This window comes from Serinus canaria, chromosome 14 (assembly GCF_022539315.1).
Source record: "Serinus canaria isolate serCan28SL12 chromosome 14, serCan2020, whole genome shotgun sequence".
Classification (NCBI taxonomy): Eukaryota; Metazoa; Chordata; class Aves; order Passeriformes; family Fringillidae; genus Serinus; species Serinus canaria.
Genome location: NC_066328.1, coordinates 8,877,400 through 8,894,071, shown reverse-complemented (window position 1 = coordinate 8,894,071; position 16,672 = coordinate 8,877,400). Strand labels below are relative to the sequence as shown.

The 16,672-nt window shown below is 45.1% G+C and overlaps 2 protein-coding genes across 3 annotated transcripts in view; one reads left to right on the top strand and one right to left on the bottom strand.

The window, feature by feature from the left end:
* Positions 1-89: 89 nt before the first annotated feature.
* LYRM1 (LYR motif containing 1) lies at positions 90-12,531 on the bottom strand. The gene is made up of 4 exons (XM_030229544.2): positions 12,384-12,531; positions 3,120-3,278; positions 2,040-2,132; positions 90-429 (listed from the first exon to the last, which is right to left on the bottom strand). The coding sequence occupies exons 2-4, from the start codon at positions 3,276-3,278 to the stop codon at positions 313-315; spliced, it is 369 nt and encodes a 122-aa protein (XP_030085404.1). The 5' UTR covers positions 12,384-12,531; the 3' UTR covers positions 90-312.
* The window catches only part of DCUN1D3 (defective in cullin neddylation 1 domain containing 3), a 25,192-nt gene continuing 20,991 nt past the window's right edge, over positions 12,472-16,672 (top strand). For both annotated transcript variants that reach the window (XM_050980164.1, XM_030229543.2), the window contains exon 1: positions 12,472-12,599. The gene's annotated coding sequence lies outside the window, so the exon portion shown is untranslated. The remainder of the gene's footprint in view (positions 12,600-16,672) is intronic.

Genomic DNA, 16,672 nt, shown 5'->3' with positions numbered 1-16,672 from the left:
CACCAGAGAACCCTGTTACAGATAAACAGAGTTTGAAATCCTGCTGCAGTTGGTCCTGATGTCAAAGTAATCTTTGTATCACACCTCACTCCTTAAAAAGTGTTACTTTTATTGACAAGTCAGTGGTTGAAATGTAATAAATACTAAACCAACCTGATCCATCATTCACAATGGATCAATTTGCTTTTTGGCTTCAGGAAATGTGTGAACAAGTGACCACACTATTCACAGTCGTGCACACAAATCACCTGGATTGCAGTTCACAGTTCAAAGGATGTGATTACACACCACAGCTTAAATGAAACAGGTGGCTTATGAAACTTCATCATGGGATTTCAGGTATATTGGCTTAGAAATCTTCCTTAACTTTTCCTGGTGTCGCAATGTACGGCCTTGTTTGTGGGCAAGGCCCATAGGAGGCAGATGGATCTGGAAAAGAAAATCCCACCAGTTAGGTGCATATTGAGAAGAAAAGTACAGGCTAAGTTTCACTGAGTTTGGACTAATTTCTTCGCACTTTGGAGAGGGTAACTCTATTGTCTCAAGCCAGGTTATTAGATTTCTAGGAGGAGCACTCTCTGAGGAGTGATTAGTGGTGTAACTTTCAGAACTAATTGGTGGTGTAACTAAAACAGGTCTAATTGTTCTGTTTATTAAAATACCATATATTTTACGCTTTAATAAAGCGTAATAAAATCTATGCAAGGCCTTAGTAACTTTGTTTTGCAGTTTGGTATCAGACTGCAGTAATACCTGATGAAATAGGATTGCTGACAATGTTCCAGAACAGCAAGAACTAGAAACCCTAAAAATTCTTGAGTAATGTCTTGAATCACTGTGTGATTTATTCATAGCTACTTAACAAGTTACAAAATAACCCCAAACTGAAAGGCTGCCTTTTTACTGTCAGGATTATATATATATATATATATATAATACATTAAAATGCACAATCAATGTCATTGATTCCATAAGCAGAAGGAGCAATAGGTGACAGACTCTTCCTTTGATTGACAAAGTCTTTATATTTCATAAGACTGTTAGTGGGAATCATGCAGCTGTAACCCTGAAATAACTGAAAAATGTAGGTGGTAGCAGTCAGGTGTTACTGTTGCTGAGGCTGTCATCCTGTAAGATGGGTGTTTAGGTGCAAATAGTAGTAAAAGCACTGACTAAAGTAGCAGTAGAGATTTCTAGAATCTGAAAAATAATAATCATCCACTTTGTCTGAGAGCAGATTCTTTGGGATTTTGAAACCACTGCAGAGCACACATTTTAGGGCCATTCTAGGAGCATTGTTTGCCAGCTGTGCATTGCTATTCTGTATACTGAAACACATGGTAACAGTGACCATAGTCTAGGCAAGCATCTGATAAAGATACAATTTAATTTTGACCATGACTGCCTTGATAAGGGAACTGTAGATGTGAACAGTTCCCTTACTTATCAACATGAGTAGAGAGGAGGTGCCTCTATGGGAGGCAGCATAAAGTATTAAGTGACTGGGCAGTGAAACTGTATTGAATGGTGCACTGGAAAACTTTGCTGCAAATTCCAGCATTTCAGTAATTTTGGACATGTTCTTCTGTAGGAAGAAGGGAAAGAAGCAGCAACACAGAGAGGTATTTCATAAAACCTGATTTGTGATCAGGAGAACAGTTAACACTAATGTAGGCTATAAAAATTATTGTACCTGTGGCAGATGTAATTAGGTTTTTTTATTCTCTCATTCTCTTCTAATATTTGATTCCATTACCATGTTTCTCTGTATTCACTGGTTGGCTAAATACTCAGAGGCCTTGGGAATTTAGTTCATGCAACTCCATTTAGGCTTTGACTCCTTATTTTGAGAAGAAATTCTCCAATTTACAGTGGAAGATAGAGAATATGTCAATGTACATTTGGCTCTGCTTTAGCATACATTTAAATGCCAGCTTGTCTAAAAATGCAGTGCAGTGAGAGTGATGGAAACTGATGTTTTTATTTTATTTTATTAAAGTTCAGCAGGTATCAGTGAAGACTTTGTGATTTATACTCACAGGTCTTGGGTAGGGGATGTTATAGTGAAGTCCAATTTCTATTCTTGCCTCACATTCTTCTATGCACTGCTTAATCAGCTTTGGATCTGTTACCTGTAATGATCAGACAAACAAGTGGTTTATATGAGTACAGTAATTAGCAACTGGAAGCTCAAGTGTAAATGATGCCCAGCAGGGGCTTTCCCTAGCTTATTTTGGCAAACTCAAGGATGAATTGTATTTTTCACACCCATAAAAGGTATCATTGGTATTTTCCTGGACTCAGCAGTTCTGGGCTTGATGGTGCTGAATGTTAACGCCCAGAGGCTGTCAGGATTGAGGCTACAGAAGGAGTTTTTTACCCAAACATGGTATTTGCTCTGTAAAAAGACAATACGCATGTAAACTACCACTGCATCTATGAAAAAACCATGCTCATCTGTTCATCACTCTGCAAGGTCACCAGTGGAGAAAGCAAACACACTGCTTGGTGTACGTTCTGTTATCATCCTATCCAGAAACTCTCTTTGAAGTGAGAAATGTGGTGTGAATTATGACTTAAATTCATTTTTTTGACTTTGCATTACTTCAATTTAGTCACAGACCAATATAGGATATAAATAAGTGTTGTGATCTTGAATTACAAGAAGGGCCTTTGATTACCAGGGTTTGAAATTTCTTCCTTAAGAAAAAAAATTAAAGTGCTTCTTTTAAAAGAAGTGCCAATAATTGCTGCTTTGAAAAGAAAAAAAGAAGCTGCTGAGTTCTGTTTGCCATTGCATGGGTAATGATACACTTAGCTAACTTTGTAAAGATCAAAAGCTGCTTCAATTACACAAGCAGTATCTTTGGAATTTAATTTTTTCTTGGCACTTTTTACTGAAAAAAGACCTTTTAGACTTCTACAGTAGTTAATGAAGAGCTGAAATGGTTTGAGTTTTCTCAGGGATGATATTTAAACTGCAATCCAAATACACCAGCATTTAAGGTGAATGAAATTTTGGGAACCTAACCCTTACATTCCTATCTTAGCATCCAACCAGAGAGTGCAAAGAGCAAGAGAAGAGTTATTTGGAAATTCAGCATTGTGAGGACACTCACGTTTCTGTTTTTTCGGAATAACGTTCTGGCTTCATTTCTGATGTACTCCTTCTCTCTCATGGTTTCCTCTGTCTGTCCTGATGCCGACTGCCAGGTCTTGGCTATTCGCATAACCCTGCGGTAAAGGCCGAGAACTGCTTGTCGAGTTGCTGGTGTCATCTAGAAAGACAAGGCAAACCCCCCAACATATGCCTGAACATTTGAGTTGCCAAAAGGCCAGAAAGCAGGACATTTGTTCCCACCATTAAATTAGTTTAAAAATATTTCCGCCATCCAAAGATATGCTGAGCTATGTGAAAAAACCCTGAAATAGCTGTAGAAATAGCTGTAGACAATAATTAGCTGTTGAAAGATGAAGACTCAGTCCAGCAAAGTATTTATATAGATACTTAAATCTATCTCCATTCAAACAGCTAGAGTTCTTGCTCAAAGTTAAGCAATTGGTTTAGTGCTTTGCTGTATCAAGCCTGGTACAAGAATGTCTGGGTTCTGTTTCACTGATGTTCTGCAACAGACATTGGGCAAATCACCGAAACTCTACACATCCCCCTTCCTGAGACACTGTTGTACCAATGCTGACCCTATCTTTGCAAATCTGTGAATGAAATACATGTTAAAACCACCACAATATTGCTGAAAACTTGTATAGGCTCCAGGGGCTGAGAGGCTTATTTGTAATACTGTGGCAGAAATGATTCAGCTGGAGTTTGAAGTGATGAAAAGGTGATGAAAGCTATTTTATCTAAGCACTCAGGAGAGGCAGACTAACTGTGGATTTAGGAAAATCCTGAATGTCTTGATTTTCAGAGAGCTGTGTACCTGCTGAGCCCACTGAATCAGCCTCCAGGTGTGATAAGACTGTTTGTCAGAAGAAAGAATGAAATCTTATTCTTGCTTTATGTAAATGAGTATTTTATCATGTAACTGGTTACACTGTTTCATGACAGACCAGAAATATCCCAGAGACAAATCCACTTCTGGATAACAAAATTCCAGTCAAGAATTAAATTGACAGAAACAATGACTTCTGCTCAAGGGGCACTGCAGCTGTCAAAGGTACCTTACTGTCCCAAAGGAAGGTGCAGCAGCACTGCCAAGTAAGTACATGGGTGCAATGAGGAACAAGTGTCAGGGACAGGACATTATCTGACTATCAGGATCCATTTGCCAACCTGGAGCTCTAATTACTGTGGGTGAATCTACCCTGCAATCAGACCTGTGTGCTGGGAATGGACAGTTTGGAGCAGAGTAATTCAGACAGCCTGGCCATAAGAAAAGCTGTTTCCTAATGCAGCACCCAAAATTTGGCAGTGTGCTGTGGCTCAAATCCCTGCAGTCTGTGGCAATTCCTGGGATTCTGGGTTGTAAAAGAGGGGCTAGAGCCAAAGGCTTCTCAGGCTGTACTGTTCATTAGCTGCTGCCTCCAGCACGGTGGCTGGCCAGAACCAGCCTCCTGTGGCTCCAGACACTCACACCCTCTTTCCCTCATCAAAGTTGGAATTACAGATGCTAACCTGAACACAGGATTTGCCTCATGGTTCTTTTTCATAAAAAATCCTGAACTATAAATTCCTACCCTTATCTTAACCATTGCTGTCATCTAAAGACCTTTCCTGCTTTCAAGAACTATTTTTCTCTGATTCTTAAGAGAGAACAATTTTCTTTTGCTATTTGTATTTTAACATGTTTAACCAATCATATATTTTCCCCCCAGATAGAAAATTATTCTTCCTACACAGCAGAAAGTACTTCTAGTAAATGTTTATAGTATTTCTAGGAAATGAATTCCATGATAATATAACTAGGTAGTCCAAGCTCATCAAACAGTCTGGAGTAAGTGCTTCACTTTATCCACTCTAGAGTTTAATTTCAGGCAGTGAAATCAGACAGACACGAAGGCACAGGTGTACCAGTATCTGAAAAATCACTGCTTCCCCCTGCTAGGTGCATATATTGTACAGAAAAGAAACAGTTCAGTTACAAGGGTTAACCTAGCACAAGCAGAGTCCCAAATCCTGGCCTCACCTAGAGCCTTGTGGCATTGTGTTTTTAAAGATTTGTTATTATTATTTGTGTTAAGAAAATGGTTTGTCCTTGGTTCCCCCCATGTTCTCCCCTCATGATGGTTTGTCCCAGGTTTTTTGTTACTTTCCTTTCCCGCCACTTGCCTGCCCATCAAACCCAGTGATTCTTCCCTCCTCCCTCCCTGCCCTTATAAGTCCTCTCCCCTCCCAGTGGTGCCACTTACTCCCCTTGTCACTCACTGTAACCACCCCCGTTTTGTTCGAGATTTTTCCATGTAATCATCCTTTCTGTGCTATATGATTTGCCCCTGGGGCTTATCCCCTCCCATGTATGATCTTCATTGGGTCAAATATGTTGTTCGCTCCTCCCCTACCCTATTCTTATTGGTCAGTCTGAGTCTCCTCCTTCCACACCCACTCCCTTTATCTGACACCCCACATCCACCCCCCCCGCCCCTGCCCCCCCCCCCCCCCCCCCAGCCTTTCAACCTTGTCACTTGCCACTGGACACATTAAGGCATAAAGCCGCCTTGACAACCACGCAGGGTGTCCTCTCTTTTCTCCTTTACCTTGGACTCCTCGTGGTCTCATCCTCACCTGTGCCACCCACGCCACAGATGGCACTACCACCTGGGGTCCTCTAATGGAACCTGGGGGTGGCAAATCTTGTGGCTTCCTCCAGCAAATGATTAAGGAGCAGCTAGCTGGGACTGACTTGCTCCTGTGGCTGCAGGGAAGGACCACACTGGACTTTGTGCTTTCTGAGACACTAACCCTGGGCGAAACCCTAAACCTAACCCCAGGCAGGAAAAGCAGCCTAGGGTTAGGGCTGCTTGCGAGGAAAAAACCATGGAGGCAGGCATCTTGGGACAGTTTTGCGCTCCCCTTGGGATGCCTTTTGCAGCTGCAGTGTGCCTGGAGCTCTGGGCTTTGTGCTTTCTGAGACGCTTACCATAAGCGTAACCCTAACCCCAGGCAAGAAAAGCAGCCTAGGGTTAGGGCTGCTTGCAAGGGAAAAGCCATGGACGCAGGCATCTTGGGGCAGTTTTGCACTCCCCTTGGGATGCCTTGCGCAGCTGCAGTGTGCCTGGAGCTCTGGGCTTTGTGCTTTCTGAGACGCTAACCCTAGGCGTAACCCTAACCCTAACCCCAGGCAGGAAAAGCAGCCTAGGGTTAGGGCTGCTTGCGAGGAAAAAGCCATGGAGGCAGGCATCTTGGGGCAGTTTTGCACTCCCCTTGGGATGCCTTGTGCAGCTGCACTGTGCCTGGAGCTCTGGGCATTGTGCTTTCTGAAACGCTAACCCTAGGCGTAACCCTAACCCTAACCCTAACCCCAGGCAGGAAAAGTAGCCTAGGGTTAGGGTGGCTTGCGAGGAAAAAGCCGTGGAGGCAGGCATCTTGGGGCAGTTTTGCACTCCCCTTGGGATGGCTTTTGCAGCTGCACTGCCCCTGGAGCTCTGGGTGTGGCATAGTGTTTTTTAAGATTTGTTATTATTATTATTTGTGTTAGTTGTTTCGTGTTAAGAAAATGGTTTGTCATTGGTTCTTCCCATGTTCTCCTCTCATGACCGTTTGTCCCAGGTTCTTTGTTACTTTCCTTTCCTGCCACTTGCCTGCCCATCAAACCCAGTGATTCCTCCCTCCTCCCTCCCTGCTCTTATAAGTCTTCTCCCCTCGCAGTGGTGCCACCTACTCCCCTTGTCACTCACTGTAACCACCGCTCTTTTGTTCGAGATTTTTCCATGTAATCATCCTTTCTGTGCTATATGATTTGCCCCTGGGCCTTTTCCCCTCCCATGTATGATCTTTATTGGTTCAAATACGTTGTTCATTCCTCCCCTACCCTATTCTTATTGGTCAGTCTGAGTCTCCTCCTTCCACACCCACTCCCTTTATCAGCCCCCCCCCCCCCCCCAGCCTGTCTCCCTTGTCTATTGCCGCTGGACCCATTAAGGAATAAAGCCTCCATGACAGCCACTCAAGTGTCCTCTCTTTTTCCTTTACCTTGGACTCCTCGTGGTCTCATCCTCGCCTGTGCCACCCACGCCACAGATGGCACCACCACCTGGGGTCCTCTAAGGGAACCTGGGGGTGGCAAATCTTGTGGCTTCCTCAGGGAGCAGCTAGCTGGGACTGACTTGCTCCTGTGGCTGCAGGGAAAGACCACAGAGCCTCTCCTGACTTCCCTCCTCTGCTTTTATTTCAAGGTGTCACCTCTGAGAAGCTGATAACAGGTTAGGTTTTCATGTAATCCATAGAAAAACTAAAAGGAATAATGTTGGGGGTAAAAGTGTTTAAAATACAGGCTTCAATTCTGATCTATGCATCAGACAATTTCATATGTGACAGATTGGGACAGCACATGCCCTTTGTTCAGAGCTGACTACACCTGTTGCCCTTGGATTTTAGACATACCAAGAATCTGTTTAGAAGGATTTTATTGAAAATCTAGAACCAACAATTATTTTCCCCACTAGTTTCTCCCCCTCCCCCACCTAAAGCTTACTCTTTTGTTCTTTAACTCCTGTGTGCTGGAATTGCTACAGAACTGTGTAGCCCCTCATGTAGGCATGGGCTGCACTTCTGCATTCTTGCTCTCCTTCCCACATAGGCTGGATGATGTAAAAGACATTAAGCAGCTATTCATCTCTACTCAGCAGCCAGCTGCTCCCAGGGCTCATTTAGTCAACAAATCTTATCATTACAGACCTGCTCATAAGCCATTTCTGCAAAGATACATAAATGAAGGTGTGAGGAGCCCTTTACAGATCGAGGACTTCTGTCTATAACAGGAAAGGATGAGAGCAAATAAGACAAAATTCAAAGCCTTGGTCAGATTCTGATCTGAGTGGGAGTATAAATAGGGAGTAATTCCACTGAGAGCAAAAGTACTTCCAACTTAAACTGTTGTAAATGAGATTGGAATTTTTCTTTGGTATAAACAGTGCCCACACTGACAGAAATGTAAGTGATGGTACAAGTCATGTATCAGGTGCAATTTCATCAAGTGACACTACTTGTATTAGTTTTGTGGGTGTGCAAAATGATTCTGAGTGGGATAGAAAGGAAGATAAGGGAGGCTTTCATGTCCTTGTAGTTACTCATCTTTCAACTTACATCTTTGGCATTTAAATCATAATTACATTTCACATCTCTGGAATGCTAAGTGGATGTTACACCACTTTCCCACTAACACCCATCTTGTGGTAGTCACACCCATTGTTTAACTTCTACCACCCTTCATTTTACTGCAGCATGCAGCCCACAGAGGTTAACCACAGGCGTTTCTGTCAGAAAGTACAGGGCTATTGTATTAGCCGAGCAAATTTCGGGTGTTTAATGCCACAAAGCAAACCGGGAGAGGTCAAAGGAAGATGTGTCCGCACAGCCCTGTCGGTGGGGAAGAGAGGAGGTCGCAGCTGGGACGCAGCGCCGGAACCCGGGCTTTGGAGGGAGCCGAGCGCTGCCTCCCGAAGGAGCCCCGCTGGGTGCTGGGCAGAGCCGGCAGCGCGGGGCTCTGACCCTCCCCGGGTCTCCACACAACCCCCTCTCATCAATCACGCACCTGAAACATCCCATTGTGCCCAAACTCCAAAGGAGATCTGACCACTGCGTGGTGAACATGCAAATTTTGTCACTGTTAATTAAAACAAATAGTCCCTTAGACTATAAAATCCAGTAGGATTTCTTTCAGGAAAGGAACTTTGGATTATTAGATGGTTGACCCAAAAGTTCAATAATCTGAATAATCAATGAAACACCAGTTTTATTTTGATATTTGCAGGCTTGTCTAGAATTTAAAAGTTCATATAAAAATAATGAAAGGAATCTGCCAACTGCACTATGCAATGACCCCGAGAGTGCAGTGTCAAAGCACAGCTAGGACAGCAGACAGGCTGCACCAAGACTGACTGCAGATCCAGGAGCAGCTAAACCTCAGCTGCTTCCCAGCAGGGGATGTTTGGCTGGGAACACATGTCCAGCAACCTCCTCCTCTGCACAGCTCCTTTGGTGAAGTTGTAAGTCTATTTTATTTCATCCTTTCTTCTCAAATCAAGCATTAGCGACTCACTTTAAGCATAAAATCTGCCAGCAGCGAGTACATAGAGGATTTTAGAAAATAAAGGTTGAAAGGAAGAGCCCATGGGGAAAAAATATTTTAAAACAACTGATCTCTCTTCTTTCACACCCCAGCTAACTGGGGCACACATCAGTAACACACACCTAGTGCTGGTGCTGAAACTGGATTTGCTCAGGGGAGGTGGGGAACAAAACCCTGCATGAAATAATTTGAAAAGGCAGCTTTGAACTTCTCAGATGTAAAATGTTTTATTTAGCAGGAACACAACTGCTATTTGACAGCTGGTTTGCTACTGGCAAGGAGTCTAAAGACACAGTGACAAACTGTTGGGCTGCCTGCCTTCCAAATGAAGCTGTGGTCACATCTCTGATACTGAAGTAAATGATGTCATTCAAGACCACGGTGTATCAACACTGTAGTAGGGAACAGCACCATGTTCATGCCATGTGCCCACAATCCAGCCTGTATGCCAATCTACAGCTCCTGTTTTCACATGCTCTCTTTGGCTAATGTTTACTTAAAGAGATGCAGAAAAATTCACATCTCTGGGTTTTTTTTTTTTAAGGAGCTAAATTATGCCACTTAGCTAAAAAGTGACCTGCAGTCTCTCTCCTGCTGCTAATGTAGCAGATAATCAATCATTCCTTTCAGAGCTCTCCACAGCAACGAGAGGTCAGTAATCCATATTCATCTTTCATGCAAGTCTGCCACAATGAGTCTGTGGCTCCTAAGGCAGCAGTGGATTTGGGCTGTCATTTCCTTGAGGGACGACAACTGAGACAATGAGTTCCTGTGGCACAGGGGGCAGAGAAGGGGTCACAGATTCCTGTGATAGCTGGATAGGTCACATGCCTTCCAGCAATATTAAGTTTCAAAATCTAGTTTCCACAAAAGTAATTTTGTCTTCTTTTACTCAAATCAATGACTCAGTGGCCTGTGATAGTACCCTGCAAATGCTGACCACACGTGGCTGCAGTATTCTGGCAGAATGAAAATTTCATTTGATTTTCATTCTTGATTGAACATTCATAACTTTTTTTAAAGATTCAGACAAAACCCAATCCTAGCAAAACCTCAATCACAGCTCAAGTATTCCGTCTCCACATGGTGAAAAATTACTAGAATGAAAGATTATGTTCTTCCATGGTGTTACATCCTCATTTCTACCAGTGACAAAAGCCTGTAAATTTCCAGACATTCCCATCAATTTGACTCGAAGATTTATTTCTCACTCTTTCTATCTACAAGCTGCAATCATAAATATATGCAAATTTGGTGAAAAAGAATGAAGTTACTGAACCAAGATATCCTGTAATGGTGTCTAAAAGCAGGGTGACTTTCACAGGATTTAGAATTTTGTCATGCCAGTGTCTTTCTGCTGGCAAACTGAAGTGATCTGAAACCCTGATCAACACCTTTGAACCAGACTCCCTAAGTCATTGTACTCACATTGTTCATCAACTGGGTTGGGAACTCTGCTGTTCTATCTGTGCCTCAGATTTCTGACTGAACTCAGATCTCTTTTAAGCTTGCTTTTGCATATGGAGCAGTCTTTTGATCAGAAAAAGCAAACTGCATGCAAAGAGAATATAATTAAATAGTAAAAGCAAGGACATGGATTTTATCACTGTTTCCTATGTCAGTTCAAATAAGCCAATTTGCACAAAATTAAGGTTCTACAAAAAAAATTATTTGAATAAATGAAGTTGGAAATCCTTAACTAGTTGCTTTTGATCACTGGGTTTTCATTCTCTTAATATAAGGTGGTCAAGGCACTATCTGGTTTTAGTAGGAAATACAGACTTGCCCTGGGAGTGCCTCCTGTGCTGCAGTGGCCTCAGGAAGAACAGAAATGCTGACTTTGACCGTGGGAAGGGGGAAGAGAAAGGAAAAACATTGTTTTACTTATTTCTTAGCTTTCTCATGAAAAGCACACAGTGTCCAGGTAAACTCCAAAGCAATATGAACTCATCTCCAGTCTTTTCCAACTCTGTTGTTCATGCTTTCATACCATTTTCTTCTCCTGTGTGTTTAGTTCCCTATTACTTAAGAGCAGAGAAAGATTTTAATGCAGAATGAGAAATTTAGCAGAGAAAATGAATTCTCAGCTATCCTTGGATGGCCTTGCTTATATAATATAGAAGCATACAGAAATATAACAACATAGACACAAGCTCCAGTATAGATTTATGCACCTTATTCATACCTTGGCTTCCAGCCAAATGCAACTGAATGCCTGAATAGAAATATTTCCCAGCATTGGAAATGCTCCCAAGCTCGAGAACAGGTATAAATATTAATGCTAGCAGAGACAAAATCCTCCCTGACCCTTTTCTTATTTAATTCTGAGGGTCAGTGAATGAAACTCATTGACAGACATGATTTTGCTATTTGAGAACCACAGCACAGCTGTGGGCATGGAGGGCTGTGGGCCACAGAATCAGGTGAGTTAGGAAAGACCTCTGAGCCCACCAAGCTCAGTGTGTGACCAAACACCACCCTGTCAAATGGAGCACGTCCAGGCTTTCCTTAACACCTCCAGGGATGGTGACTCCAGCACCAAACTGGGCAGCCCATTCCCATATCTAATCACCCTTTCTGTTATGTTCTTCGTCGTGTCCAACCTAAAGCTCCGCTGGTGCAGCTTAAGATGCTACCTTATCCTCCTGTGGCTCAGTGAGCGCTGTGGGTCACTGACCGCTGTGGGTCGAGGATAGCTGAGGGCACCAAGGCCTGTGGACATTGAGCACTGTGGGCACTGGGGGCTTGGAGTGCTGTGAGTCACAGACCGCTGTAGGTCACTGAGCACTGTAGGTCACATCACAGAGCGCTGTGGGTCACTGAGCACTGTAGGTCACATCACAGAGCGCTGTGGGTCACTGAGCTCTGCCCACACCGGGCGCCCCCACAGCCGCGGCCACTGTCAGGAGGGCGCTGCCGCCCCCCCGGCCTGGAACGCGCGGCCACTGGGGGGCGCTGCGGGTCTGGAGGGCGTCGTTGCGCCCCCTGGCGGCCGGGGCGGCCCTGCCCCCCGCAGCCGGGCGTAACCAACGCTCAAAGTAGAGAGGGGAAGGTCGGCCCACCGCACGCGCCTCCGGCCTCTCCTCTCCCTCCGCCCTGCCCGCGTGTACGCCCGCCTTCCCCCCCTCCCCGCTTTACCTTGGTGCAGTCGTGCCGCGGCCCCGCCCCGCCGGGTGCCCCCGCTCCGGTGGGCGCGGGAGGCGCGAGCCACCGCCTTCTCTGCCCTCACCGCGCGTGCGGCGTCGCGCGCCCCGCCTCTCGCGCGGCACGTCACGGTTCGTCACGGCGCGTCCGCCAGCTGAGCGCTCGCCCGGAAGTGATGCGGTGGAGGCAGAGCCGCTGGGCGCCGCGGAGGTGAGTGAATTGGACCGAAGCTCTTCCCGTCCGCCCGGGCTGCGGGGGAGCGGCGGGGGCGGCGCGGGGCTCGGCTCGGCTCGGCTCGGCTCGGCACGGCACGGCACGGCCCGGGAGACGGCGCGGGCGGCGAGGTTCGTCCGTGCCCGCCGCGCCGCTCTCAGCCCCGCCAGGGCCGGTTGTGCTCGGGGGGCCCCGAGCCGCCGCCCCCTCACGTCAGGGCCCCCCGAGGCGCAGCCCCGCAGAGCCGGGACGGCCCGCCGGGAGCGGCCGGCCGGGCGCTGCCCCGCTGCCGCGGGCGGGGCGGTCCCGGCCGGGCGCTGCTCCGGGCGGTGCCGGTGGGGTCCGGTGCCGCCGGGCCGTACCCACCCCGCACTCATCGTCGTGCCCCGAGCGGCGCTGCTGCCTCGCCCCGGGGTTGGGGTCTCCGGGTTTTTTCCGTTCCGGTGTGCGCCGTCTGCGGGCTCCCGGAACGTCCCTGGGATGGTCGGTGCGGGCGGCTCCGCAGCCCCCCAGGGCCGGGGAGAGCGGCTGCTTTGTTCGGGTGCGCTCCGTGCCCAGTCTTCTCACGTGTCACGCTAGAACGTGAATGTTCGACGTGTTTTTAGGAGAAAAACAGAGAAATAAACTGTAAAGCGATTTGTTTCCGAGGTAGTTCTCGCCTGAACATGCCCCCTTTGCACAGCCACTTCTTTTTCCTGCTTCAGCTCTCCCTCCCTCACCTGAGCGTGTTTACCCTTCCTGTGCAAGCTGCAATCTGCATTAATCACTCTCTGGGGCTGTAGTGGTACTAGTAAGCTACTCATAACAACTTAAATTATAACTTGCATAATCAGTGTTTTGAGCAAATATTGGTTGGAAGAATATGCCTATCCTATCAGGGCTGTGGTTGCTGGAAAGAATCATTGATTATCTTTTAAATAGTTAACACTGCTGATATGCTGCCCTTCAAAATGTTACATTGATAACTGAGCAGGCTGATGCCAAGTGTCAGAACACAGCATTGATCCACAGCTGGTAACTTTTTTTGAATGGCAGTGTCTGTCACAGAATTTAAAGGGATAATGAGTTAAGTGCTCTGAAAAGAAAGGGGGCATAGGTGTACAAACAGAAAGCACAGAGCTGCCCTACCTTTTTTGAAAATTACAGGCCTCACTGGCATGGTCTGTATGTTTTTGAGAGAACAGTTGACCAAAAGACGTTATCTAACCAAATTCTTATGTGTTTTAAAACCTCTTTGTTAAACAGTTTATGTGTAGCTACAGTCTTAGTGCTTTATTTGGGCTACAGCAATAGGAGGAGAGAGTGTCTGAGTACTTGTGTCCCTTGCCTGCATCTGAGCACTGCTGCATGTTTCCCTGGTGAAAGATAATCCTCAGAAAAGGAAACACAGTCCCTTAGTTAAGATTGCATGTGAAAGTAAAGAGATCTCACCCCATGTTCTTGTCAGTTCTGTAGTCTGTCCTCAAAGTCTCCCCCACACAGGTGTGTCATGCTGGTCTGTGGCAAACATTCCCTTTTACATGACAGGCAGCTCACAGTCCAAAACAAAGGTTTTCTGCACATCAGCAGAAAAAGGAGAGCCTGTGATCTGTGTTGAATTAGTTCAGATTAGCAAAGTGCAACTGGCTTTACAAACTTACTGCAAATACTGGCTCTTGTAATGATTTATAAAACTCAGATTATTTCTTAATAGCAAGTTGTAAGTAGGCATGAATACTGTAATTCTTAACAAAAATAGTAACACAACTAATAACAGGGGAACTACAGCTTTGGTACTACTTGGGTGCTTTCTTTGTGAGACTGACAGCCTGCAGTAGGAGCTGTAATCAGCTCATGTAATCAGGGTCTTCAAGGTGCCTTTTCTGCCCAGATTCTTGCTTTATTTTGAGGTTGTATGTTGTTGTGTTCATAGCAAATTCTCAGTGATTTGTGTCAGTAGTTCATATAATTTGTTGATCTTGGAAGTTCGTTAATAATTACATCTTGCTTCCATTTAGCATGAATTGTGTTGAAAAATGACAATCAGATGAAGGAGTGGCTTTGAGAGAAAACTATGAACAGCTCTTTTGGAAGACCATTACTGAAATTAATTGAAGAAGTATATATTGAGCAAGAAGGGTGGCCAGACAGTTTGACAGACTTCTAAAAGGTGTTCTGAGAAATTTGTGTGTGGATAAGGAAGAGGCTGGGTTCTGCTGCTTGCTTTGGTTCAGCTTAAGGAACAGGAAGAAATCCTCTGTGTTGGGTATGTGTATGGGGGCAGTGGGGTACAAAGTAGATGGAAAGGGGATGGAAGAAGAGGGAACAGACATGGCTTCTACACTTGCATTTCCTCATGGCACAAAGGAATGCACAGAGATGCATGGCTGCAGGTCAGGAGGAATGAGAGTGCCCCAGCCCTGCTCAGATCTGTCCCACACTGAAGCACTCGATTTTCTTTAGTGGTGCCAGGGAAATGTTGGTAAATTTAATTTAGAGCCTTGGAGCACTATAAAATCTTTCATGATGAGGTTTTGGCAGTTTGTAAGAACTTGCAAATTGCAGAAACAATGTTATTGTTCCATTAGGCACTTGAGTCTGTACGTGAATGTAACAGGAAAACTCTGCTCTGAGTAAGAAGAGACTTTAAAAATAGAAGCATGGGATATTAGAGAAACAGTCCTTTCTTTCATCCTCAAAACTGCAGAAGAAGCTGAATATTGGTAGCCAGAATTCTTGGAAGGCTGAGAGAACAATCTATAAACACTCGAGGGACTTGGTAGTCACAGGAAGATAAGGGGGAACCCCCTTAACAGTTTCATCAGAATTCCCTGGCTGGGCTCCTTCACTTTGGCTGCTTCTCCCTAGGGGTCTGCATCTTATCTCGCTGGCTTCCTTTCCTCTATTTGCCTCTGACTAATGGGCTTTGTCTGCTGGTTACTGGAAGTCTAATAAGTTCTTTTGTCTCTTAACCCTTCCTCCTTTTTAGAAATACTAGATTAATGGCTGTAATGTTTTGCAGACTATCTGCATTGGTGACATGGATTAATTGTATGCTTGACTCTTAAGTTACCCAGCAGTAATGACATAGTAACTTGACTTGAAACAATGGTAATTTCATGGCAAATGTTCAAGGCAAATGTTGCCTTCTGGTCAAGTGCCAACTGCAATTTACTCCCTGTAAACATGTGACACAAGTAAACTGGCTGTGCAGATTTTCTCAGTATCTTCTGTACAGTAAGTTGTCTTTTGAAAGTCAGTGATCTCTCCTGTCTCCTCCCCCCCTTTCTTTTGACTCTCGCTTGAGTCAGGTAATTACAGATCTGGGCTGAAACCTTCCCAGGGAGTGATCAGGAAAGCCAAGAGTTGCAGACCTGCTCCCATTGCTCACTGGCACCTTGGCTTCCCCCTTCCCCTAGGAGGTTTGTGGATCCACTGGGCTCTCGTCAGTGGCCTGTGGGTGAGTGAACTGGAGAGCCCAGGCAGGTGGGGGCTGGCAAAGCCAAGGGGAGCTCTGATTTCCCCTGCACAAGTGTCAATGTTCTTTGTGGTGACAGGAGGAGGTTCTCCTTGTCATGTGTGGCTTTGGTGTGGTAGTGTGGTGATGTTTTTATATTCTGATCTCAAGTGCTGACCATAGCAGAGCAAATAAGGTATCAAAGCCTCTTGCCTGAAAGATAATCTGAGAACTGACCCATTTAGGTCTCCATTTTATCCATCTGTCTTGAGGGCAGCTCTCTGGTCCAATGATCTGTCTCTAAAGGAAGCAGAAAATCTGGATTTTAGTTAAAGGTTATTTAATTGCAATATTTTGCTGCTAGAAGAATGACAGGGGACTACTTAGATGTAAGTATTAAAGAACTCTTTCACAGAAGTAGGAATACTGTAGAGAAACCAACAAAAGTATAGGTGGTGAGACAGGATTCCAGTAAAGAGAGTAAGCTAGTATAATCTTCTAGTGTCTCTGAAAGAATAGTTATAAATGCTGTTCTGTCTACAGCATCTGTTTTGTGAAAGACAAAACTTACTTTGCAAAATGTGAGAATGCTGTTCCTGACCTCCTGTCACAGTTTGTTATTCCCACAAAGTCA